We start from the raw sequence: 17,590 nt of genomic DNA, 5'->3' as shown, positions 1-17,590 counted from the left end.
CAGCAGCCATCATCCCTCATCATGCATCAGTCTTCTGCTGCGCACTACTTTTCCTCTCAAATATACAACCACAGAGAGACATTAAGTTTCTGTGGAGTAAAGCAGAAACACACTAACTTATCTTTTCATGCAAAAATGCTTTTTGTCCACAGGCACTGTGTAAACAGGGCTTCACCTTACCTGTGGGAGATGTTGTTGTGTTAAATAATTTGGCATATTAACACTGTAGGCTGAGCGTTCTTGTAAATCACTGCAGTCACCTGAGGCTATTTGTGTCTGTAACACCTTCCTATCACTGTGAGGGTCTTATGTTGCCCAAGAAGATCTCAAATGTAAATTTTCCAAACAATTGCTCCCATGGGGCAGTGTAATAGTAGAGCAATAATGCTCTGCTCAGTACAGTGCGTGCAATAAAAAGGACTTGTGTATGCCAGTCACCCAAACATTTATATGCTATAGAAAGATTGCACATTACTGAATATTTGAGTTACAAATATTAGCAATAACAACTTAGACATATGAAAATAATAGAATCCAAGCTCAGAAACTGAGAAATAACTTTTTGTTTGCCTGCAGGCAATAGTTTGTATTTGAGCAGCATTAGCCACTAATGCAAAATAAGTGTGTCTGTGGACTTCAGTGACAGATCAGATCACACTGATAAAAGTCTGCTGAGGTGTCCTTATGACCTTTTTATGCAACATCACCACCACCTGACCTCAAACACCAAGACACTCAACCTGGTGCCACAGATAAAATGTAAGAGAGAGGCTGTATTTAATGTCCAGCTTCTCTCCCTGCAGTGATCTTGTTCATTTGCATTAATCATCTTAATGTTGTAAAGCTAATGTGGTAATGATTTATTGATATGACGCTAAACATAGCATTGAAGTTCCAGTCTGTTAATGATCTTTCCCCAATTTAAGTGCATTTTGTATGGCAGCTAATTTAGATTCAACCCATTCACATTCTGACCAGCACAAACAAATCATTAAAATGCCATTTATGAAAACTGACATTTCCACTTGCTGTTCAGCATTTGTCTCTGGGATGTCTGAAAAGTGAAAAGATGTGGTCTTTTCCTACGATGCAAAAGCTTTTAATGCGTTTCTTGCTTTTCCTTTGAATGACCGTAAAGCAGCTTTTACTGGCATATTAAAAATAACTTTACTTAGGATATAAAGTTTTGCTGGACCAATTTCCCTCAGGCCTTAAACTGTTTTGACCAAACTTTAGTTTTAGTGTAACTGCATACAGCAGGTGTTGCCAAAATAGTTTTTCTCAGAAAATTTCAGAAAATGTATTCAGCCATGTAAATGTAATGGATAAATATCAGTTGTCTTAATTAAAGAAACAAGCAAAGCACAAAAAACATCCTGCAGCATAGCAAATGCACAAAGAGGAAGAATATAAGACAACAAAAACATTAATTTTACCATTTCAGACAATTTTTAAGGTAGTTTGTAAAGAAAGCTTCTACTCAGCCAGCATAATTTAGTTAAATGATACGCACGCCAAGCTTTTTGACCCTCTCTGTCAAGGTACAGAGGAGCAGTGTTGAGGACTTTGTCTCTGGTATAATAAAGAATTACTTGAAAGCTTTAAGTGCATAATTTCTTCCTGTTAACTTGCTAAGGAAGAGTGTAGGTGACCAAAATAGAGGTGTGTTACCCACTATGGCTGAGTTTCCCCCTCCACACCATTCCCCCCCATGCATAATGTTGCTGTATTTATCACTACTTTCCAGCAGACATCCCATCACTCAAGCCACATTGTGATCCTACAGCAAGAGACATATCGATGGGACCGTATTTGTACAGGGCAGCTCCCAGATGAGAGTGTGTGCAGCTGTATGAATACAGAGTAACTTGGCATTTTCAGTAAGAGACCTTAGTCCAGTTCTTTCTAAAAGCTGGGAAACTGATGCCTTATCAGTATGTTTGTTTGCCACTCTGAGAAAAGTTCATTGCTTATTATTTTATCCAACTGCGTGACTAACAGAAGCCACTTACCTAAACCATGTGTGAAGTCAGCTTTCATGTTAACACAAGTTTCGTCTTGTATCAAGCACTTAACGTTGTGACAGTGTTATACTGTTAGACAGATATGGCCCCTCATGGCAGCTCTGTTACCAGTTCAATCAGTATCAAAGGTTTGCATGGTGGAAATTATGCACGTATGAAAAAGTGGACAATACTTCTCAAAATACACTCTACTTTGTAATTAAATATAGTTTTACTACACGCTTAAGTCTTTCTCATTAATATTTTTGTAACACAAAAGACACACAGCTTTTAAAACAGATCAAACCTTTGGAGGTTTGGCCTCAGCCTTGGTGTGATGATTACAGGACACTAACTATCCAGTACAGAAACCTGCCCTCTGGTCCTCTGCACCTCAGAGAAAGAAATTTGTGACCTGAAACATTTAGTTCCTGACAGGAAGCAGATGAATCCTGCCCCAACAGGGTGAAGATGTGGAGAGCATTTCTAATGGATTCTAATGGACTGGGAAAGTTTCTCCATAGTGTGGCTGCTACATCGTGGTTGGCCAGTATGTACAGCATATGTAGGTCACTATGGTTGCTAAGTGAGCTGAAGGAGTGTGCTCTGTTTCTGTGTTTCTGTAGGTTGGAGCCATTTTCTACATGTTTCCATGGTGTTTCTCTTGTTAGCCTGAAGTCAGTACATATGATTTAGGGAAACACAGCAGAGTAACACTGCACAACTACATGCAAACATCACTCACAGCATGTCACTGGTGGAACTAAATAAAATAACTAATTTATACAATGTGTGTTCATAGCTGTTTCAAAACTACATAGAGTTCTACATTTTAAAAGCTTGTAAAGTATACACTGATTTTTAAATCTTATTCACAGTAAAAATACACCTTATGAAGTACTAACTACTGTATACTGACCTATAAAACATCTGTGTAAATGTATAATTTGTATTATTGGCACTGATTAATAACGCTCACCTCCTCGAAAGCTGTGGCTGGCTCTCCGACCTATCAGAAGAGAAATCAATACAGACATGCAGACACAGCTTTTGAAAGGCCTATTTTAGAAAAGCACTTTGTCAAACTAAGCCTATGGGGCGCCTGGGGGTTCAGAGGGCAAAACATGGTTTCATAATAACATGACATTTAAAAAGGCTCATGACATTTACTGTCTGTGTTCACTTCTCCTTTTTTGTGTGTTTGGATTGAAATCGCTGTGTAAAAACTGTGCTTCTCTTTTACTTTTGCCGCTGTGGACGATACATATATGGAGTGTAAGTGAGAGACAATAGATACATGGCAGACATACCCAGATTATGTTCTCTACAAGGGCATTAAACCAGAAAGTAGCACAGACCCTTGAATCGCTTTCCTCTGTTTCTCCAGTACTGGGTAAACACCCAGTTACTTGTACAAAACACTTGATTGTCTAAAATGAGAACATGTCAGGGCACATATGGTCTTGGGTACTGAGCTTTAGATACTATATGAAAGTTTTCAAAGTGACGTAACAAAAGAAATTCAAACAGGTTTAATCATTTTGGTGAATTTTACACGAGAGTGTGACAGCGAGCTAGCACGCACGATGCCATGTTAAAATGTGTGCTGTGAAAAAGACTCATTTAACAAAGACTGTACAACATGTTGACACGTCTGTGTTTTGACCTTCATTTACCAAGGAAGTCTAGTTAGACACACACTTTTTTTGTTCAGCAAAGCCCTGCTCTACATTGAAACAGACTACACACACTCACAACTGGGAGTTCACAGTCTTTGCTGCTGGCCACTGGAGCTGTTGGAGAGGGTGTGGGGGGGGGGGGGGGGGGGGGGGGTGCTCAAGGGCACCTTGAGCTGATGCTGTTTGGGATGCCAAGCTTAACTGACTTTTTCTTTCATCACTTGCCTCAACCATCTGACCCTAAAGCCACTTCCATGTGTGCCAATGTGTGTTTACTTTCATGCAGCAGCTAATCTCTGTGTACCATAAATATGAGAATTATCCAGAGAATCAATAGTCCAAAACTGTCACAGCAAGAATAGAGGAGAAAAAACTGTGAAAGAGAGTGTGCGAGGCAAAGGGAAATGGGAGAGAGAGAGAAAGTCAGAGATGAAAATGTGGAAGATTGAGGAAGTAAGAAAGCAAGACAGGCTGGGGAAGAGAGGAGTGCAGTCCCAGCACTCTGGCATGCATAGATATTATTCATTGAGAAGACATGAATACACCCTCAAGTGCAATGCTTTGAGCCACCTGAGAGTACACACACACACACACACACACACACACACACACACACACACACACACACACACACACACACACACACACACACACACACACACACACACACACACACACACACACACACACACACACACACACACACACACACACACACACACACACACACAGAGAAAGAACTACTATGTGCAAACACAAATCAGGCACAAACACACAGAAACATAGTTCAAACATACACGTGCATAATATAAAGCACATATGCACACGCCTGAGACACAAATACAAACACACACACTTGAGGAGACAAAATAAGGAGGGAAGAAAGCAGGAAAGAGGAGGAAGGAGGAGCAGAGTTGACAGCAGAGCTATGCCACGGAAGAGAAACAACCTGTGAGAGTTACTGCACAAAATAAAAGAGATGGAGGAGAGAAGAATGGATGGCTGAATCTGAAAGAAAGGTTTAAGAGGAAAACGCAAAAGTGATAACAACAAATGGGAAACAGCAAGAAGGTTACACAATCACATGTAGAGAAATAAAGAGAAGAAAGGAACAAAGTAAAGATGATGACTGTGAGGGGGAAATGAGAAGCGATAATGAAAAGGAAAAGAGAAAAATGCACAAAATAAAACGACTAAGAAGAACTCGTTCAGCCATCCATCCCACAATCCAAGGACGGGTTGAATGAAGACGAAGAAAGGAACGGGTAGAGGAGAGACGGGTAGTCACAGATAACGCTCAGCACACAATGAAAGTGACAGCTTTGCTCCGGGCCTGACTCTGGCTCACTGTTGTTTCATTATAATCTCATAACTGTCACATCCTGGAGCGATGAGGGACAGAGAAACACTTCCACAATGAGAGAAATGGCAAAAAAATAAAAAAATTGGAGATGAATCTGGTTTAACCGAGCTGAAGGAGGATTTAAAGTGGCAGATAGAGACAAAGGTTGGCACATGCAAACATGACACACATGCAATTTATGGTACACACACACACACACACACACACACACACGAGGCTTCATTAACATCACTCACTCACTGCTCGCCTTAACTGTTTATAATTTTGTGCCCTCGCATTTGTCTTCACTCGTTTACTCACCTGCTCTATCATTTGATCATTCATGCACTCATCACTTCATCATTTACTCTATAACACTGATTGTGTTATGTACAAATCAGTTTTCTCTCCATTGCTCTTATACATTTGTTCATGTATTCGTTTTCTTACTTTCTCACTCCATCACTCAGATCTTTCTCTTTTGTTCATACAATCATGTATTCATTCATTTCACGCACTCACTCTATCACTCACTTTTTCATTTCATTCACCCAATCTCATGTATTTACTTCAAAAGTCAGTTGTTAATTCACTCACTCATTTAACAAACTAATTTTCTCAGTTTTTCCTCCCTATTCATTCTTTTACCTACTCACCCCATCACCCGCTTACATATTTGTCTCATTCCCTAAATGGTCAGTTTCTCTTAAATTCACTCGTTCACTTTTTTAATCACACACTCCCTCATTAGTTTAATTGCTCACTTAATCAGGAACTCATTTACTCACCCACATACCTTTTCACTCACTTGTGTACTTACTCATGTTCATCAGCTCAATCACCGTCTCACTCACTCACCCAAAAACGACACTAACATGAATATGTAAAAGCCTGTGTTGTCACCACTGAGTCTGGTATAAAAGCTGTGTATATAGGGTAGCAGGTCACACACACTCCCAAGCCACCACTGCTCCATTAAAGCTTTCTGACAGAATAGAAACACAGCACAAACAGGGTTTTCAAAGCAACAATGCTGCTCCCCTTTTTTCCGTATTTGCTTTCTTGGGCTTTGATCACTGACAGCAAAGAGGCTTGTAAAGCTCTTAAAAAGCCTTTATCTTAAAGCCAAAGCCTGGATATGCAAACAAAATACAAAAACATCTAAAAAAATAATAAATTAAAATAAAACTCACTTTAATTTGAAAAGCCAAGATACTATTACACAAACAAATACATTCATCTGACGGCAAAAATGCAGACTGTTGGCCTATAATGGGGAATGGAGTAGGCATTTCCTCAGAACAGCTTAAAATCTCACTTATACAGAGATCCAAGACATGGATTCTGTGAAACTGGTACTTGTTACTCCAAACTAATGGGCCTTAAACTGAATACTGGATACTTTACTTCATAGAAAATACAGTATTTAATAGCCAGTAACAGCAATTAGCTCTGTCAACTAGCTCTAGATTTAGTAGATCAATCTACTAAATAGATTTTACATAATCACTTTGGTAACTTGGACTGTATTTAGTCCAGATCACCGGTCAGTCAAACAATATGGGTAGTACAGTGATACTGATCACTGCTCATAACTACACAGCACTTCCAGAAAAATAATAAAATACCTGCTTTGAACCATCGTTTCCAACAGCGTATCTCATATTCTGACAACATTAAGATTGACGTGATCATTTTATTTGAAAAACCTCATAATTACCATCAACTCTCCCACATCAGAGACTTTCTTCTCACACAGTTCCTCCCTTCTGTGATATGTACTGTCAGGTGTTCTCACACAAAATTCACACCTGCTTTTTTTTCCCTCATCATTCTTTTCTCACCTCTTTGGAGTTTGGAGACTTTGCTAAGTCGACAACCATCAATCCCCCAACTGTTTACCTCACATGCTTTCTAACTTGAGTAACAGCTCTGTCTCTATATTTCCCTCACAAACACATGAACAGGCAGTTTCCCCCATGAGCCTTCTCCTCAAGGGATTACTCAGGTACAGATAACAGATCTGAGACACAGGTAACAAATCAAATTTTCTTGCTTTCTCTACCTCCCATTCATTCAATCTTCTTTCTTTTCCAAAATCGCAGGCACACATGCATACTCACAATCAGCTGGAAGTGTTTTAAAAAGCTCAGTTAAAGATTAGAAAGTCATTCCTGAATGCACACAAGAAAAAGAGACAATAGGCAAAAGATAGAAGCGATGCCTAGAGCTCAACCATCATCCAGCCTTATCACCCCCTTTCTCATCCACACAAACCTGTAGAGTCTGAGTCCTTATCTTCACAGTATTTGTTACAGCGAATAAAGCTACAGGGGAGTCTAAACTGACTACACACACACACACACACACACACACACACACACACACCCTCTCATCATTTCCAACAATTTTTCCCTCCATGATCTCTTACCCGTGACGGTGATCAGCATGGGAGCCACCAGCGGCCTGTTGTTATCCAGTTTTCGGCTCAGTCGGATCTCTCCACTTGTGTGATTCAGGAGCAGCAGGTGAAGCTCATTCCCTCTGTCGATGGTGTAGTAGAGTCTGTCTGACACATCGGGATCGTGGGCGGGGACTCTCCCTATTACCCCGCTGGGGAAACTGTTGGATCGATTGGACACAAAGTTGTTGAAAATTATTTGGAAGTCTTGCAGAGTGGGACGGTTGTCATTCTGGTCCACCAGTCGGATCCGTACAGTTGCCCGGCTGACTAGAGGTGCTGAGGTGGCCTGGACTACAATGACATACTCATTACGGGTCTCATAGTCAAGATCAATAAGTGAAGTGAGCTCTCCGGAAAAGATGTCCATCTGGAAGATTTCAGGGATGTTACCCTCCACGATTTGGTACATGATCTGAGCGTTGGCACCCTCATCTGGGTCGGTGGCTGTGATCTGGGCTACCACAGAACCTACAGCACTGTTTTCCTTCACTAGAACCTCAAAGTCATCAGCGGGAAAGACAGGGGCATTGTCATTCACATCAAGAACTGTCACTTGGATGTGGACAGGTGTTCTCTGAGGGGGCACACCACGGTCTACGGCATAGGCGGTGAGCTCATAGAAAGGCACACTCTCACGGTCCAAACGGCGAACAGTTCGAACAATGCCAGAAGTTGGTTCAATAGTAAAATCGCCATCACCATCTTCACCGTTTTGGAAGGTGTATTGAACACGGCCATTGGCGTGTGCGTCACGGTCAGTGGCTGAGATTTGGAGGACACTGGTGAAGGGAGGAGCATCTTCACTGACTGTCCCCTGATATCTGGGGCTGAGGAACTGAGGTGCATTATCATTCACATCATTCACGTTCACCTCAACATATGTAGTGTCTGATTTTTGTGGTATGCCATTGTCTTTAGCTGTTATGGCCAAAGTGTAGGTCATCTGGTCCTCATAGTCAAGTTCCGCCTGGAGCGTTATAGCCCCTGTGGCTGGATCAATGCGGAACTGTGGGATATTGTCCTCGAGAAAGTATGTGATTCGAGCATTTTCACCAACATCATCATCTGTGGCACTGATCACAACCACGGTGCTTCCAGGTGGCCGGTCCTCATTCACACTAACAGAGTAGTGGGCGCTCTGGAATACGGGCCGATGTGTATTGGCATCTGTGATGTTGATATGCACCTGACAGGTGTCGTGCAGCGTGCGGTCTGAGGCGGTGACTGTTAGAACATAACGGCGCTCCTGTTTGTAATCCAGTGGAAGGGCTAATGAAAGGAGTCCAGCCCCTCCTGCTGTGCTGATGGCAAAGCGGTTTCTGGTGTTTCCTCCTGTTATCTGATAGGTCACTGCACTGTTGACATCACGATCCACAGCTGTGACAGTCACTACACTGGTACCAACTGCTGCATCTTCATTCAGGCGGGCATAGTACTCCTTTTGAAGGAACTCAGGACGGTTGTCATTAACATCCATCACTGTAATAGTAACACTTGCTGTTGCAGAAAGAGGCGGCATGCCATAATCCCTGGCCTCCACGCCAAAGAAATAGTGCTCTACAGATTCTCTGTCAAGAAGGGAGCTGACAGTGACCCAGCCTGTTGCAGAATTGATGATGAATGGTGTGTCAGAGCCGATGCCAGTTAACCGGTACTCCAGCCGCGCGTTATCACCAGAATCCGTGTCAATGGCCTGAATGTGGAGAATGGAACTACCAACTGGGGCGCTCTCAAGCACAGATGCCTGGAATGGTGTGGAGACAAAAATTGGGGGGTTGTCATTGACATCAGTGACCTGTACACTAACAATCCCAGTGTTGTTTGAAAGAGGTGGCCGGCCATTGTCCTGTGCACGCACACGGAGCGTATACTCTCGTTCAGTCTCAAAGTCCAGTGGTGCCACCACCTGGATCTCACCAGTGACACTGTCAATGGAAAACTGTCCACGGCTGTTACCACTGATGATATTATAGTGAACAGCAGCGTTACTGTCCTTGTCCTGGTCTGTGGCACTCACTCGGAGGATCTCAGAGTGAGGCCGAACATCCTCTTTCACTGCGACCACGTAGCGCTTTTCACTGAACTGTGGCACGTTGTCGTTTTCATCCAGAACAGTGATAAAAACCTTGACGGTGGCGGAGCGTGGTCCCGGATCCTTTCCCTGGTCACTGGCCTCTACCTGGAGCGTGTAGTGCTCATTTGTTTCTCTGTCCACCGTGCCACGAGTTGTAATGAGGCCTGAGCGTGGGTCAATCTCAAAGGCTGCTCGTGCCATTGCAGCTGTGTCACCAACAAACCGGTACCGAATATTGGCATTGGATGGGGAGTCTGAATCTGTTGCTCTCAGCTGTAATATGGGATACCCTTCCTCCACGTTCTCCCTGATCGTCTCCCTGTACTCTGTCTGCTCAAATATAGGAGAATGATCATTGCGGTCGGCAACAGTAATGGCCACCATTGTGGTGCCAGAGAGGCGAGGGGAACCAAAATCAGTTGCTGTGATCCGGAAGTAATGCTGATCCATGTGTTCTCGGTCAAGAACCTGAGTGGTGGTGATGAGACCTGTGTCTGGGTGGATGTGGAAATAGTCAGATGATCGACTGTTCATCAGTGGGGCCATTGTGTAGCTCACCCTGCCTGCATCTCCTGCATCTTGGTCTGAGGCAGACATGACAATGACTGAGGTGCCAGGTGGCTGGTTCTCAGCTACTTGCACCTGGTAGTTATACTGGGAGAAATGGGGATGTCTGTTGGCTGCACGTCTAGTGCGAGGCCAGGGGATCAGAATCTTCCTCCCCCTTTCTCCCTGTGACATTTCATCATCTGCTATTATAATCAATCGTTCCAGGCTCCTCTGTTCCCCTGAACTATGCTTCTCCTCCTCTCCCTCCATCCTCTCACCCCTTTCTCCTCCCTCATGGCTTTCACCCACCTGACTCTCTTTCTTCCCTCTCTCGCTCTCTGGCTGTGTGATGATAGGGGTGCTACTGCCCCTAACCTGACCCGTCCCTCCCTCTGCCTGGTTCGTCTTTGTTACTCCCTTTTCCCTCTCCTCCGCCTCTTCCTCTTCTCCCCCTGGTCCGCTCTCTTCCAAAAGCCCCGTTTCTCTTTCGCCCTCCCCCACCTGTACGTTTCCTCCCCCATCAGCAGCAGCATCAGCGGAGCCCTCTCCCTCCCTCTTCCCTTCTCCCTCGGCCCCCATCTGCCGCTTATCTGACTGTCTGACACCTTCGGGCTCTAATGGCACTTGCTTACCGGTTTTTAATTGCATATGTGCATGGTCCCGCCGCTCGGCGGCTGAACAGTCGGTGGAAATGCTGTCAGCGCAGCCTGCGTGGCCCATCTCTGGCAGCGCGCTCTCCCACAGGTCTTTCTGCTGCGCCTGACCGTGCCACGGCATTTTTCCTATTCCAGATTCATGACTGTATTTATACATCTCCTCATTTCTGTCCTCTTTGTTGTTATTATTACTATTTGTGTTCAATTTGCTCCACAAAAACAGGCTCGGTGAATCTGGGGGAGCTGTCCTTAGTGCTGAAATCTCGCCTCCCACAGATGGTGAGTGAAGCGAACGTGGAGAGTCACCCTGCCATGTGGTCAGGGTCGTTTCCGAGAAAAACGAGAGGTGTTTTGCTAAAGCCTGATCCGGCTGAATGAGAAGACCTACTCTGGCTGCAGTTGCGGAGTGAGACGTGGCTGACATTACACTGAATGTAACAGAGAAGTTACAGGGCGAGAAAAAGCCTGAGTCACCGGCACACACCGTTTCAGAAGTTGCGTTTAGTTTTTTTGCGGATAGTTTTCTACCGTCTGCATAACCGCCTGTTTGCATTAGAGTGGGCGTACTGTGGCGCACGGTGCCAGGACATTTAGATGCGGGAATGGCGCTTCTGTTGGACAGAACAGATTGGCTGCCTGGGGTAAATTGGACGGGGAGATCCCTCTGAGCTATGACTCCCTCAGGGACCATAAAATCATCTAAATAGCCATCCCCCATTTCTATTTTCGCCAAACAACCAAAGCAAATACTAGAAACCTCCCTCCTATCTCCCCGGGTTTGACTGCTCTGCCCCCTGGTTTCTCTTTCTGATTTCCCCTGCCGGAGCTCGTTATGAGCTCTACATTGTACCATCAGAATCTGAAAAGCCAAATCATTATCCGTATAATTAGATAAATTAATGTGTTTGTTGCCTTGGTTTACCCCTCCTCCTCTTCCATCCCCTCCCTCTCTTCCTCCAGCTCCCTCCCTTCCCTCATCCATAATTCTGACAAGGTTATACCTGGATTCATTATGCAAAGGGGGTCCACAACGACTCAGATGCGCCCTGGTAAAGGGGTTAATCGCTGCGTTACATCTATAAGCTTCCTGTCCCCTCTCCTCCTTACTGCTCCCAATGCGCCCTGTCAAACAGCTATCATCACCCCCCTCTCTGTTGCTGCTGGGGTCGATAACATTGTGCCTACCCAAATGAGAACAATTACCACCCCTCCTGTCCATCCTGGCTGAGCCCCCCTCGGCATCGCAAGCCCTGTTGTTGCTGTTCCTGTAACCTGGATGGGTCTGATCTGTGTTGGTCTGGGAGGAAATACAAGCTGAAAAATGACAAGCGCATTCCAGCTTTAATCTCTGCATACAATCTGAATTGTTGGTGAAATGAGGATTAAATCTGCAGGTGTAGTTTGAAGTCTCGGTTTGTGATGAACTGTATCCAGAAAACGGATGAATGCAACAAGAGCAACCGGTTGACAAGGGGCCAGCTGAGCGGGTGTTGGCCGCGGAGAATGCTTGCTTGTCGGGGCTTGACCCGAAGAGATGCCCCGTTATCAGGGAGCACCATGTAGCAGAGAGTCTCCTCACCTCACACGCCCTCTCCCAGCCCTCTCCCCCTCTCCTCCCTCCACTTCCGGGTGCCCCGCACAGGCCAGAGGCGTGCACAAAGCCACAAGCGGCGCCACGTTTGCCGAGGTGTGGCCTTGACGCCAGCCACCGCTGCGCGCACGCTCTAGTCCTTTGTACTGCCAGTTTTTTGCCGTTTTGAACCGGCGAGGAGGTGAAAGCAGGTGAAGCGAGAGGTGAAACAACGCCCTTCCTCCTCACCCCCCTTCTCCCCACTCCCTCTCCTTTGCCGACGCCATCTGAGCTCGACCGGCTCCAAATACCTGGGTGGAGAGGAGGAGGAGAAGTAGGTAGCGGTGATGCCGAAGGATCGTCTCCACTCCTCCAAACCGTCCCGACTCCTTTCAGTCTCTCCTTCGGTGTTCCCCTCGCCCCATTCCTGTAATATCCCAGCGTCCCTACTGCGTGCTGCAACCCAGAGCATCCCTCAGGCTGTATCCGCTCTACGGTCCACCTGCTTGGGCGTAGATACCAGCTGGCCCACGGCGACTCCCCTGCTTCCTCGCACTGCTGATGCTGTTGCTTCTGGCTCACTTTACCGGCGTCTGGATAGCAGAGGCCCAGGGTCCATCGGCTGGAAGCCCCACCTGTATTCCCCGTCCCCGGGGCGAGGGCGAACAAAGGGCCGAGGAGAAGCAGGTGGAGTGCCAGAGACGAGACCAGGAGCGGGGTGAAGCCCGGTAGCGGTGCAGCCATTTAGTCTCTTCCTTTCTCTGTCTCTCCCCTCCTTTCCCCCTCTTCCACCCCTGACTATTCTCTGTTTCTCTCTCGAGTGCGCCTTCCCTTCTCCCCGTTACTTCTCTCTGTCCCTCGGTCCAGCTAGGTGGCCAGTTCCAGGACCACCGGCACCGCCCGACACCTTCCCCCAGGCTCCCCCGTCTCTCCGTCGGCCTGGAGAGTTGGCATCTACCCGCTGCGGTCCGTGGGGCTGGAGGTCTGAGCGTTAGGAGCGGCGCGGCAGCAGCATCTCTCCTCCCGTTCATTCACATCCAACATGGCTCACACACTCACACCGACTGGCTGGCTCACACACTATCCTTCAGAGAATGTGTGTGCGTGCCTGCGTATGTGTGTGCGCTCCAGTGTAGCAGCGGCAGCACAGCCCGGTGGTATAGGCTACCATCCACACACACACACGCACACACACAATCACACTCTCCTCTTCTCTCCCTTTTCCACCCCTCCCCCTATTGCTTGCATCGCTACCGCCTCTCTCTGTCCATCTCTCTTTCAGTCTCTCTCTTTCCTCTCATAATGGTTGGCTCTGGTGCGCAGGGCTGTTACACAGCACCCGCGGCGGCAGCCATGTACCGCAACTGGAACAGGAGGATGAAAAAGCCTGTGTCCTACACACACACACCGTCATCACTGTATCATCTGAGGAATTAGCGTCTTAAATATCATCCCTGTTGGTTTTTTACGGCTCAGCGGGTCTGTGAGAGAAGCGATACCTACAAATAAGACTCCAAAACAGAGACAAAGTAATAGGCTACTCGTTTTAAAAATAAAGCAAGATGATGACGCTTCAAGATTCTTTGAAAAGCGATTCCTGGAAACTTTAGTCAAAGAGGAAAAACAACATCGAAATTTTAGTGGAGTTTATTGTGACATAGAATCACAACTTCGTGCACTAAAGCTGCATCATTTGTTCACTGAAGACCAGATCTCACTCTGGGATATCAGCCTATGTCAAGCTGTCAAGCTGTGCACAGTGTTTCCCTGACGTAAGGTCTGAATTTGTCGGGTTAGCTCTAGTAAAAGTGACGTCATCTCCCGTATTATCACAGATGAGTAATTCTGTCACACACACACACGCACACACACACGCACACGCACAAAACAAATCCACAGATATATCAAATCAGTGACTGGTCATTTCCTTCTATAAGGATAAACCACCATGTATTATCTTTCGTATCGTCCTACAGGGAGTCATATATTTGGTGTATTAGTCACATAGTATCATTTAATATTTATTATGGGATTAGTGTGATTCATTTCTGTGAAGACTCATGCTCCCAATCTGGCTGTCACCCCAGTTTAATACTAATTTGCTCATGGCTAAATACGCAGATCCATTTCCTGATACTTGTTGAAAAAAAAAAAAAAATCACATTATGCAAATATGCAGGCTACAAATCTCCCCATTCAATACCAATTTCCAATGCCGGCTGGGTGGTGGTGTTTTTCCTAATCACACGGCCCAAACTGAAAATGATTTCTTTATGTGGCTGATGGGAGGAGATAGGCGTGTCAGCCGGGGGACGCTGCGCATCAACCAGATCCCTCCTGTGTTCCCGCTTTGCTCCATCTCTGCTGTGTGTAGGCTGTTGTTTTGTGTGTGTGTGTGTGTGTGTGTGTGACTGATTTCTATGGTGTCCCTGGTTCTCACAAGGACCAAATATCCTCAGTGAGAGAAGGTTGAAGAGGAAATCCTCCAAAGTCAGGGCATTATTTAACTTCCTATGTCCCATAGGGGCTCACGTTGTTTCTAAGTCTTAACATTAGCGTCAGCCATGAGTAACCAAACCAGTCTCACTTTCTGGTCAAAATAAATGAAAAGTAAATACTGTGAAAGACATTTCTGACCAAATACTGGTTTTACACTGTATTTATCTGTGTGTCCTAGTCAGTTTGGATCCCTGCCTCTTCTTTCCCCCTCAGAGCTGGTAGAAGCTTGGAGCACAGCCACAGCAATAAGGTGCTGCAAAAAGCATATCCTCCTTTACTAAATGAGATTTAAATGCACAAAAGAAAAATGCTCTCCCTCACTTCCTCCCCCGCCCTGCGTGTGTGTGTGTGTGTCAGCATCCTCCTTCCATCCTCATGCTCTGTCACCAGGATTTGCGTTTTTTTTTGTGTGTCATGGCTTCGACACCCTTACACGCCTCAGTCAGCCAGTGTGATTACTGTGGAATGTAGGTTATTGTGGCGCAGGCTGGTGGCGTTAACAGGATTTGGAACGGCTGCGTGTCTGGGGAGCACGAGGACGTCTAGACAAGTTGTGAATAGGCAGTGTGTGAAACAGTGTGACAGGTATTGCTCAGTTGATCCATTCGGAAATCATAGTTCAGATGTAACGATACTGTTCTCACGCAAGCAGGGGACGGTTGTTTGCCACAGGGAGGGAGGTCAGAGGTCACAGTGACCCCTGAAGCGGAGCACTTCATCAGGGCTGGTGGCTGCTCACATGAGCGCTTAACCCTCCAGGTGAATCAAGGTCTTTCTTCTTGCTGCTCTGCCCTGAAACCAGAAATTGAAAATAAATGTTGTTTAGTGCTCCTTAGTGGCAAATTAACACACTGAGGCTGTTAGAGTTACATCAATTGTCACACACTTACCAGTAATTAAATCTCATTGTAATCATCATTTCTAAAAGTGACAATGCTGCAAAATACTCCACACATCTACGAGATAGAGTTAAAATGACTTTTACTAAAGGGGCATATATGAATCTAGAGTTTATTATGATAACACTGGACAAGAGCATTGGTTGTTTAAAGCAGAAAGAGAACATTTGGCAAATTTAGGGAATATAATGTTACAGAACAGATTAACACACTGATGGACTAATGTAGGCTACAGCATAAAGTAACAGGCTTTGTATATGCGTCACACCAGCAGAAAACACACACAGAGAGTAGGGCATACTCAGCATATTTCCCTTTAAAAAATATTACCACTCCACATTACAGAATATGAAAACTAGATTAATCCTAGTATGCCCTTGAAAGTCTTTGAGGTATTAATACCCTCAAGTATAGCAGAGAAAATCCAGACAGCCTGAATCTACCAGGCGAAAATTTCTGGCATGAAGTAATTCTGATTCGTGTTCTGGAAGATGGGGTGGTTAATTACACCAAATTGAAACTCAAATAACATGAGAATATGAACGCTTGATGAGTCCCCATATCCTTTTAGAAGCTTGTTGAGATATAAATGAAGCCAGCCTGTCATGCCCAAATAAAATCAACTCTCCTTATTATTCCGTAAAGGGAATCTCATTTGCTAAATTTGAAGAATTTAGTTGAAAACTGTGTCAGAAGATCAAAAATGACTTAATTGCTAGTAGAGAGAAAAAGACAAACTAATCTGGTAAACCCACATCAAATCCCTGTATGAATATACAGCCCAAACAAAGATACTGTATATGGTCAGGCAACCCCAATAATTTACATAAATTCATCCTCAGCCAAATATGCAAATTTCCAGTGGCAACTCTAAGTGTCTGCAGCCCTAAATATATTTATTCTCGTTGACATTTGGAAAGACAAACTGCAGATTACATCATAGACCTTGAAGAACGCCCACCACACCCTTGAAAACACTCTCGCTCTGCCTGTCAAATCAAATAAATATCTGACATAAACTGACTGAGGCCAATCCCTGCTTGTTTTTACTGCTTGAATTAAGCACAAGAAATGATTTAGCTTGCCTAAAGAATCAGCACATACATGTCAGACCATGTGATTTTAAATAATTTTTAATTTTAATAATCACAGAATAATAGGATTTTACATTTACATTTAACTATTCTACCTTTTTCTTTATTCTGAGCAACCGGTCAGATTAATTCGTTTGAGTAGGAGTCTAATAGGCTGAGTGTTCAGTGGCAGCGAGAAGGGCGTACTGTGCCACTTAGAGATATTTATAATGGATCAGAGAGGTTGTGTGGACTAGAAACACTAAACGAAACTGACTGACAGACAGTTACTACAGCACCCTGTGGGGCTTGGACATCAGAGAAAGACAGAGAGGATGATGGGATGGGAGTACAGGAGGAGGAAAGACACCAGGAAAAGAGGCTGAGTGATAAGTGAAGGGGGGGAGATGGGGAGGAGAAGCTGAGAAGAGGGAGAAAGAGACAGGGCAGGAGGAAGGTGCAGAAATTATTCAAGTTTTTACATGCAGCATAACACAAGACCGAACACTGAAATTTAACTCATGTTCCTCAAGGACCACTGCAATGCTTGTTTTCCAAAGGCAGGGTATTAGACTCTATTAAGCTTCAATAACAGATAAAACTGTTCCACAGTCCACTACACACACTGTTCCAAACAAATGAGATGGAGATCCACACTAATGTGGCCCATATATCATGTAATTAGTTTGCTCATTATATTTTTGTAATGAAAAAACTAAACTATCTTTTACTTGACTTTTTTTTTTTTAAACTGAGAGATGCAAGACATTAACTTATGACAG

At 44.8% G+C, this 17,590-nt stretch overlaps 1 protein-coding gene across 1 annotated transcript in view; it reads right to left on the bottom strand.

Moving 5' to 3' along the window:
* The window catches only part of celsr3 (cadherin, EGF LAG seven-pass G-type receptor 3), a 77,245-nt gene extending 64,164 nt beyond the window's left edge, over positions 1 to 13,081 (bottom strand). Inside the window, 1 exon segment of the mRNA XM_026332789.1 lies at positions 7,456 to 13,081. Within this exon segment, the coding sequence (XP_026188574.1) occupies positions 7,456 to 13,081 (5,626 nt within the window).
* Positions 13,082 to 17,590: the final 4,509 nt, after the last annotated feature.

This window comes from Mastacembelus armatus, chromosome 7, assembly GCF_900324485.2.
Source record: "Mastacembelus armatus chromosome 7, fMasArm1.2, whole genome shotgun sequence".
Classification (NCBI taxonomy): Eukaryota; Metazoa; Chordata; class Actinopteri; order Synbranchiformes; family Mastacembelidae; genus Mastacembelus; species Mastacembelus armatus.
The sequence above is the reverse complement of the archived record's forward strand: the minus strand, read 5'-3'. Positions and strand labels throughout refer to the sequence as shown.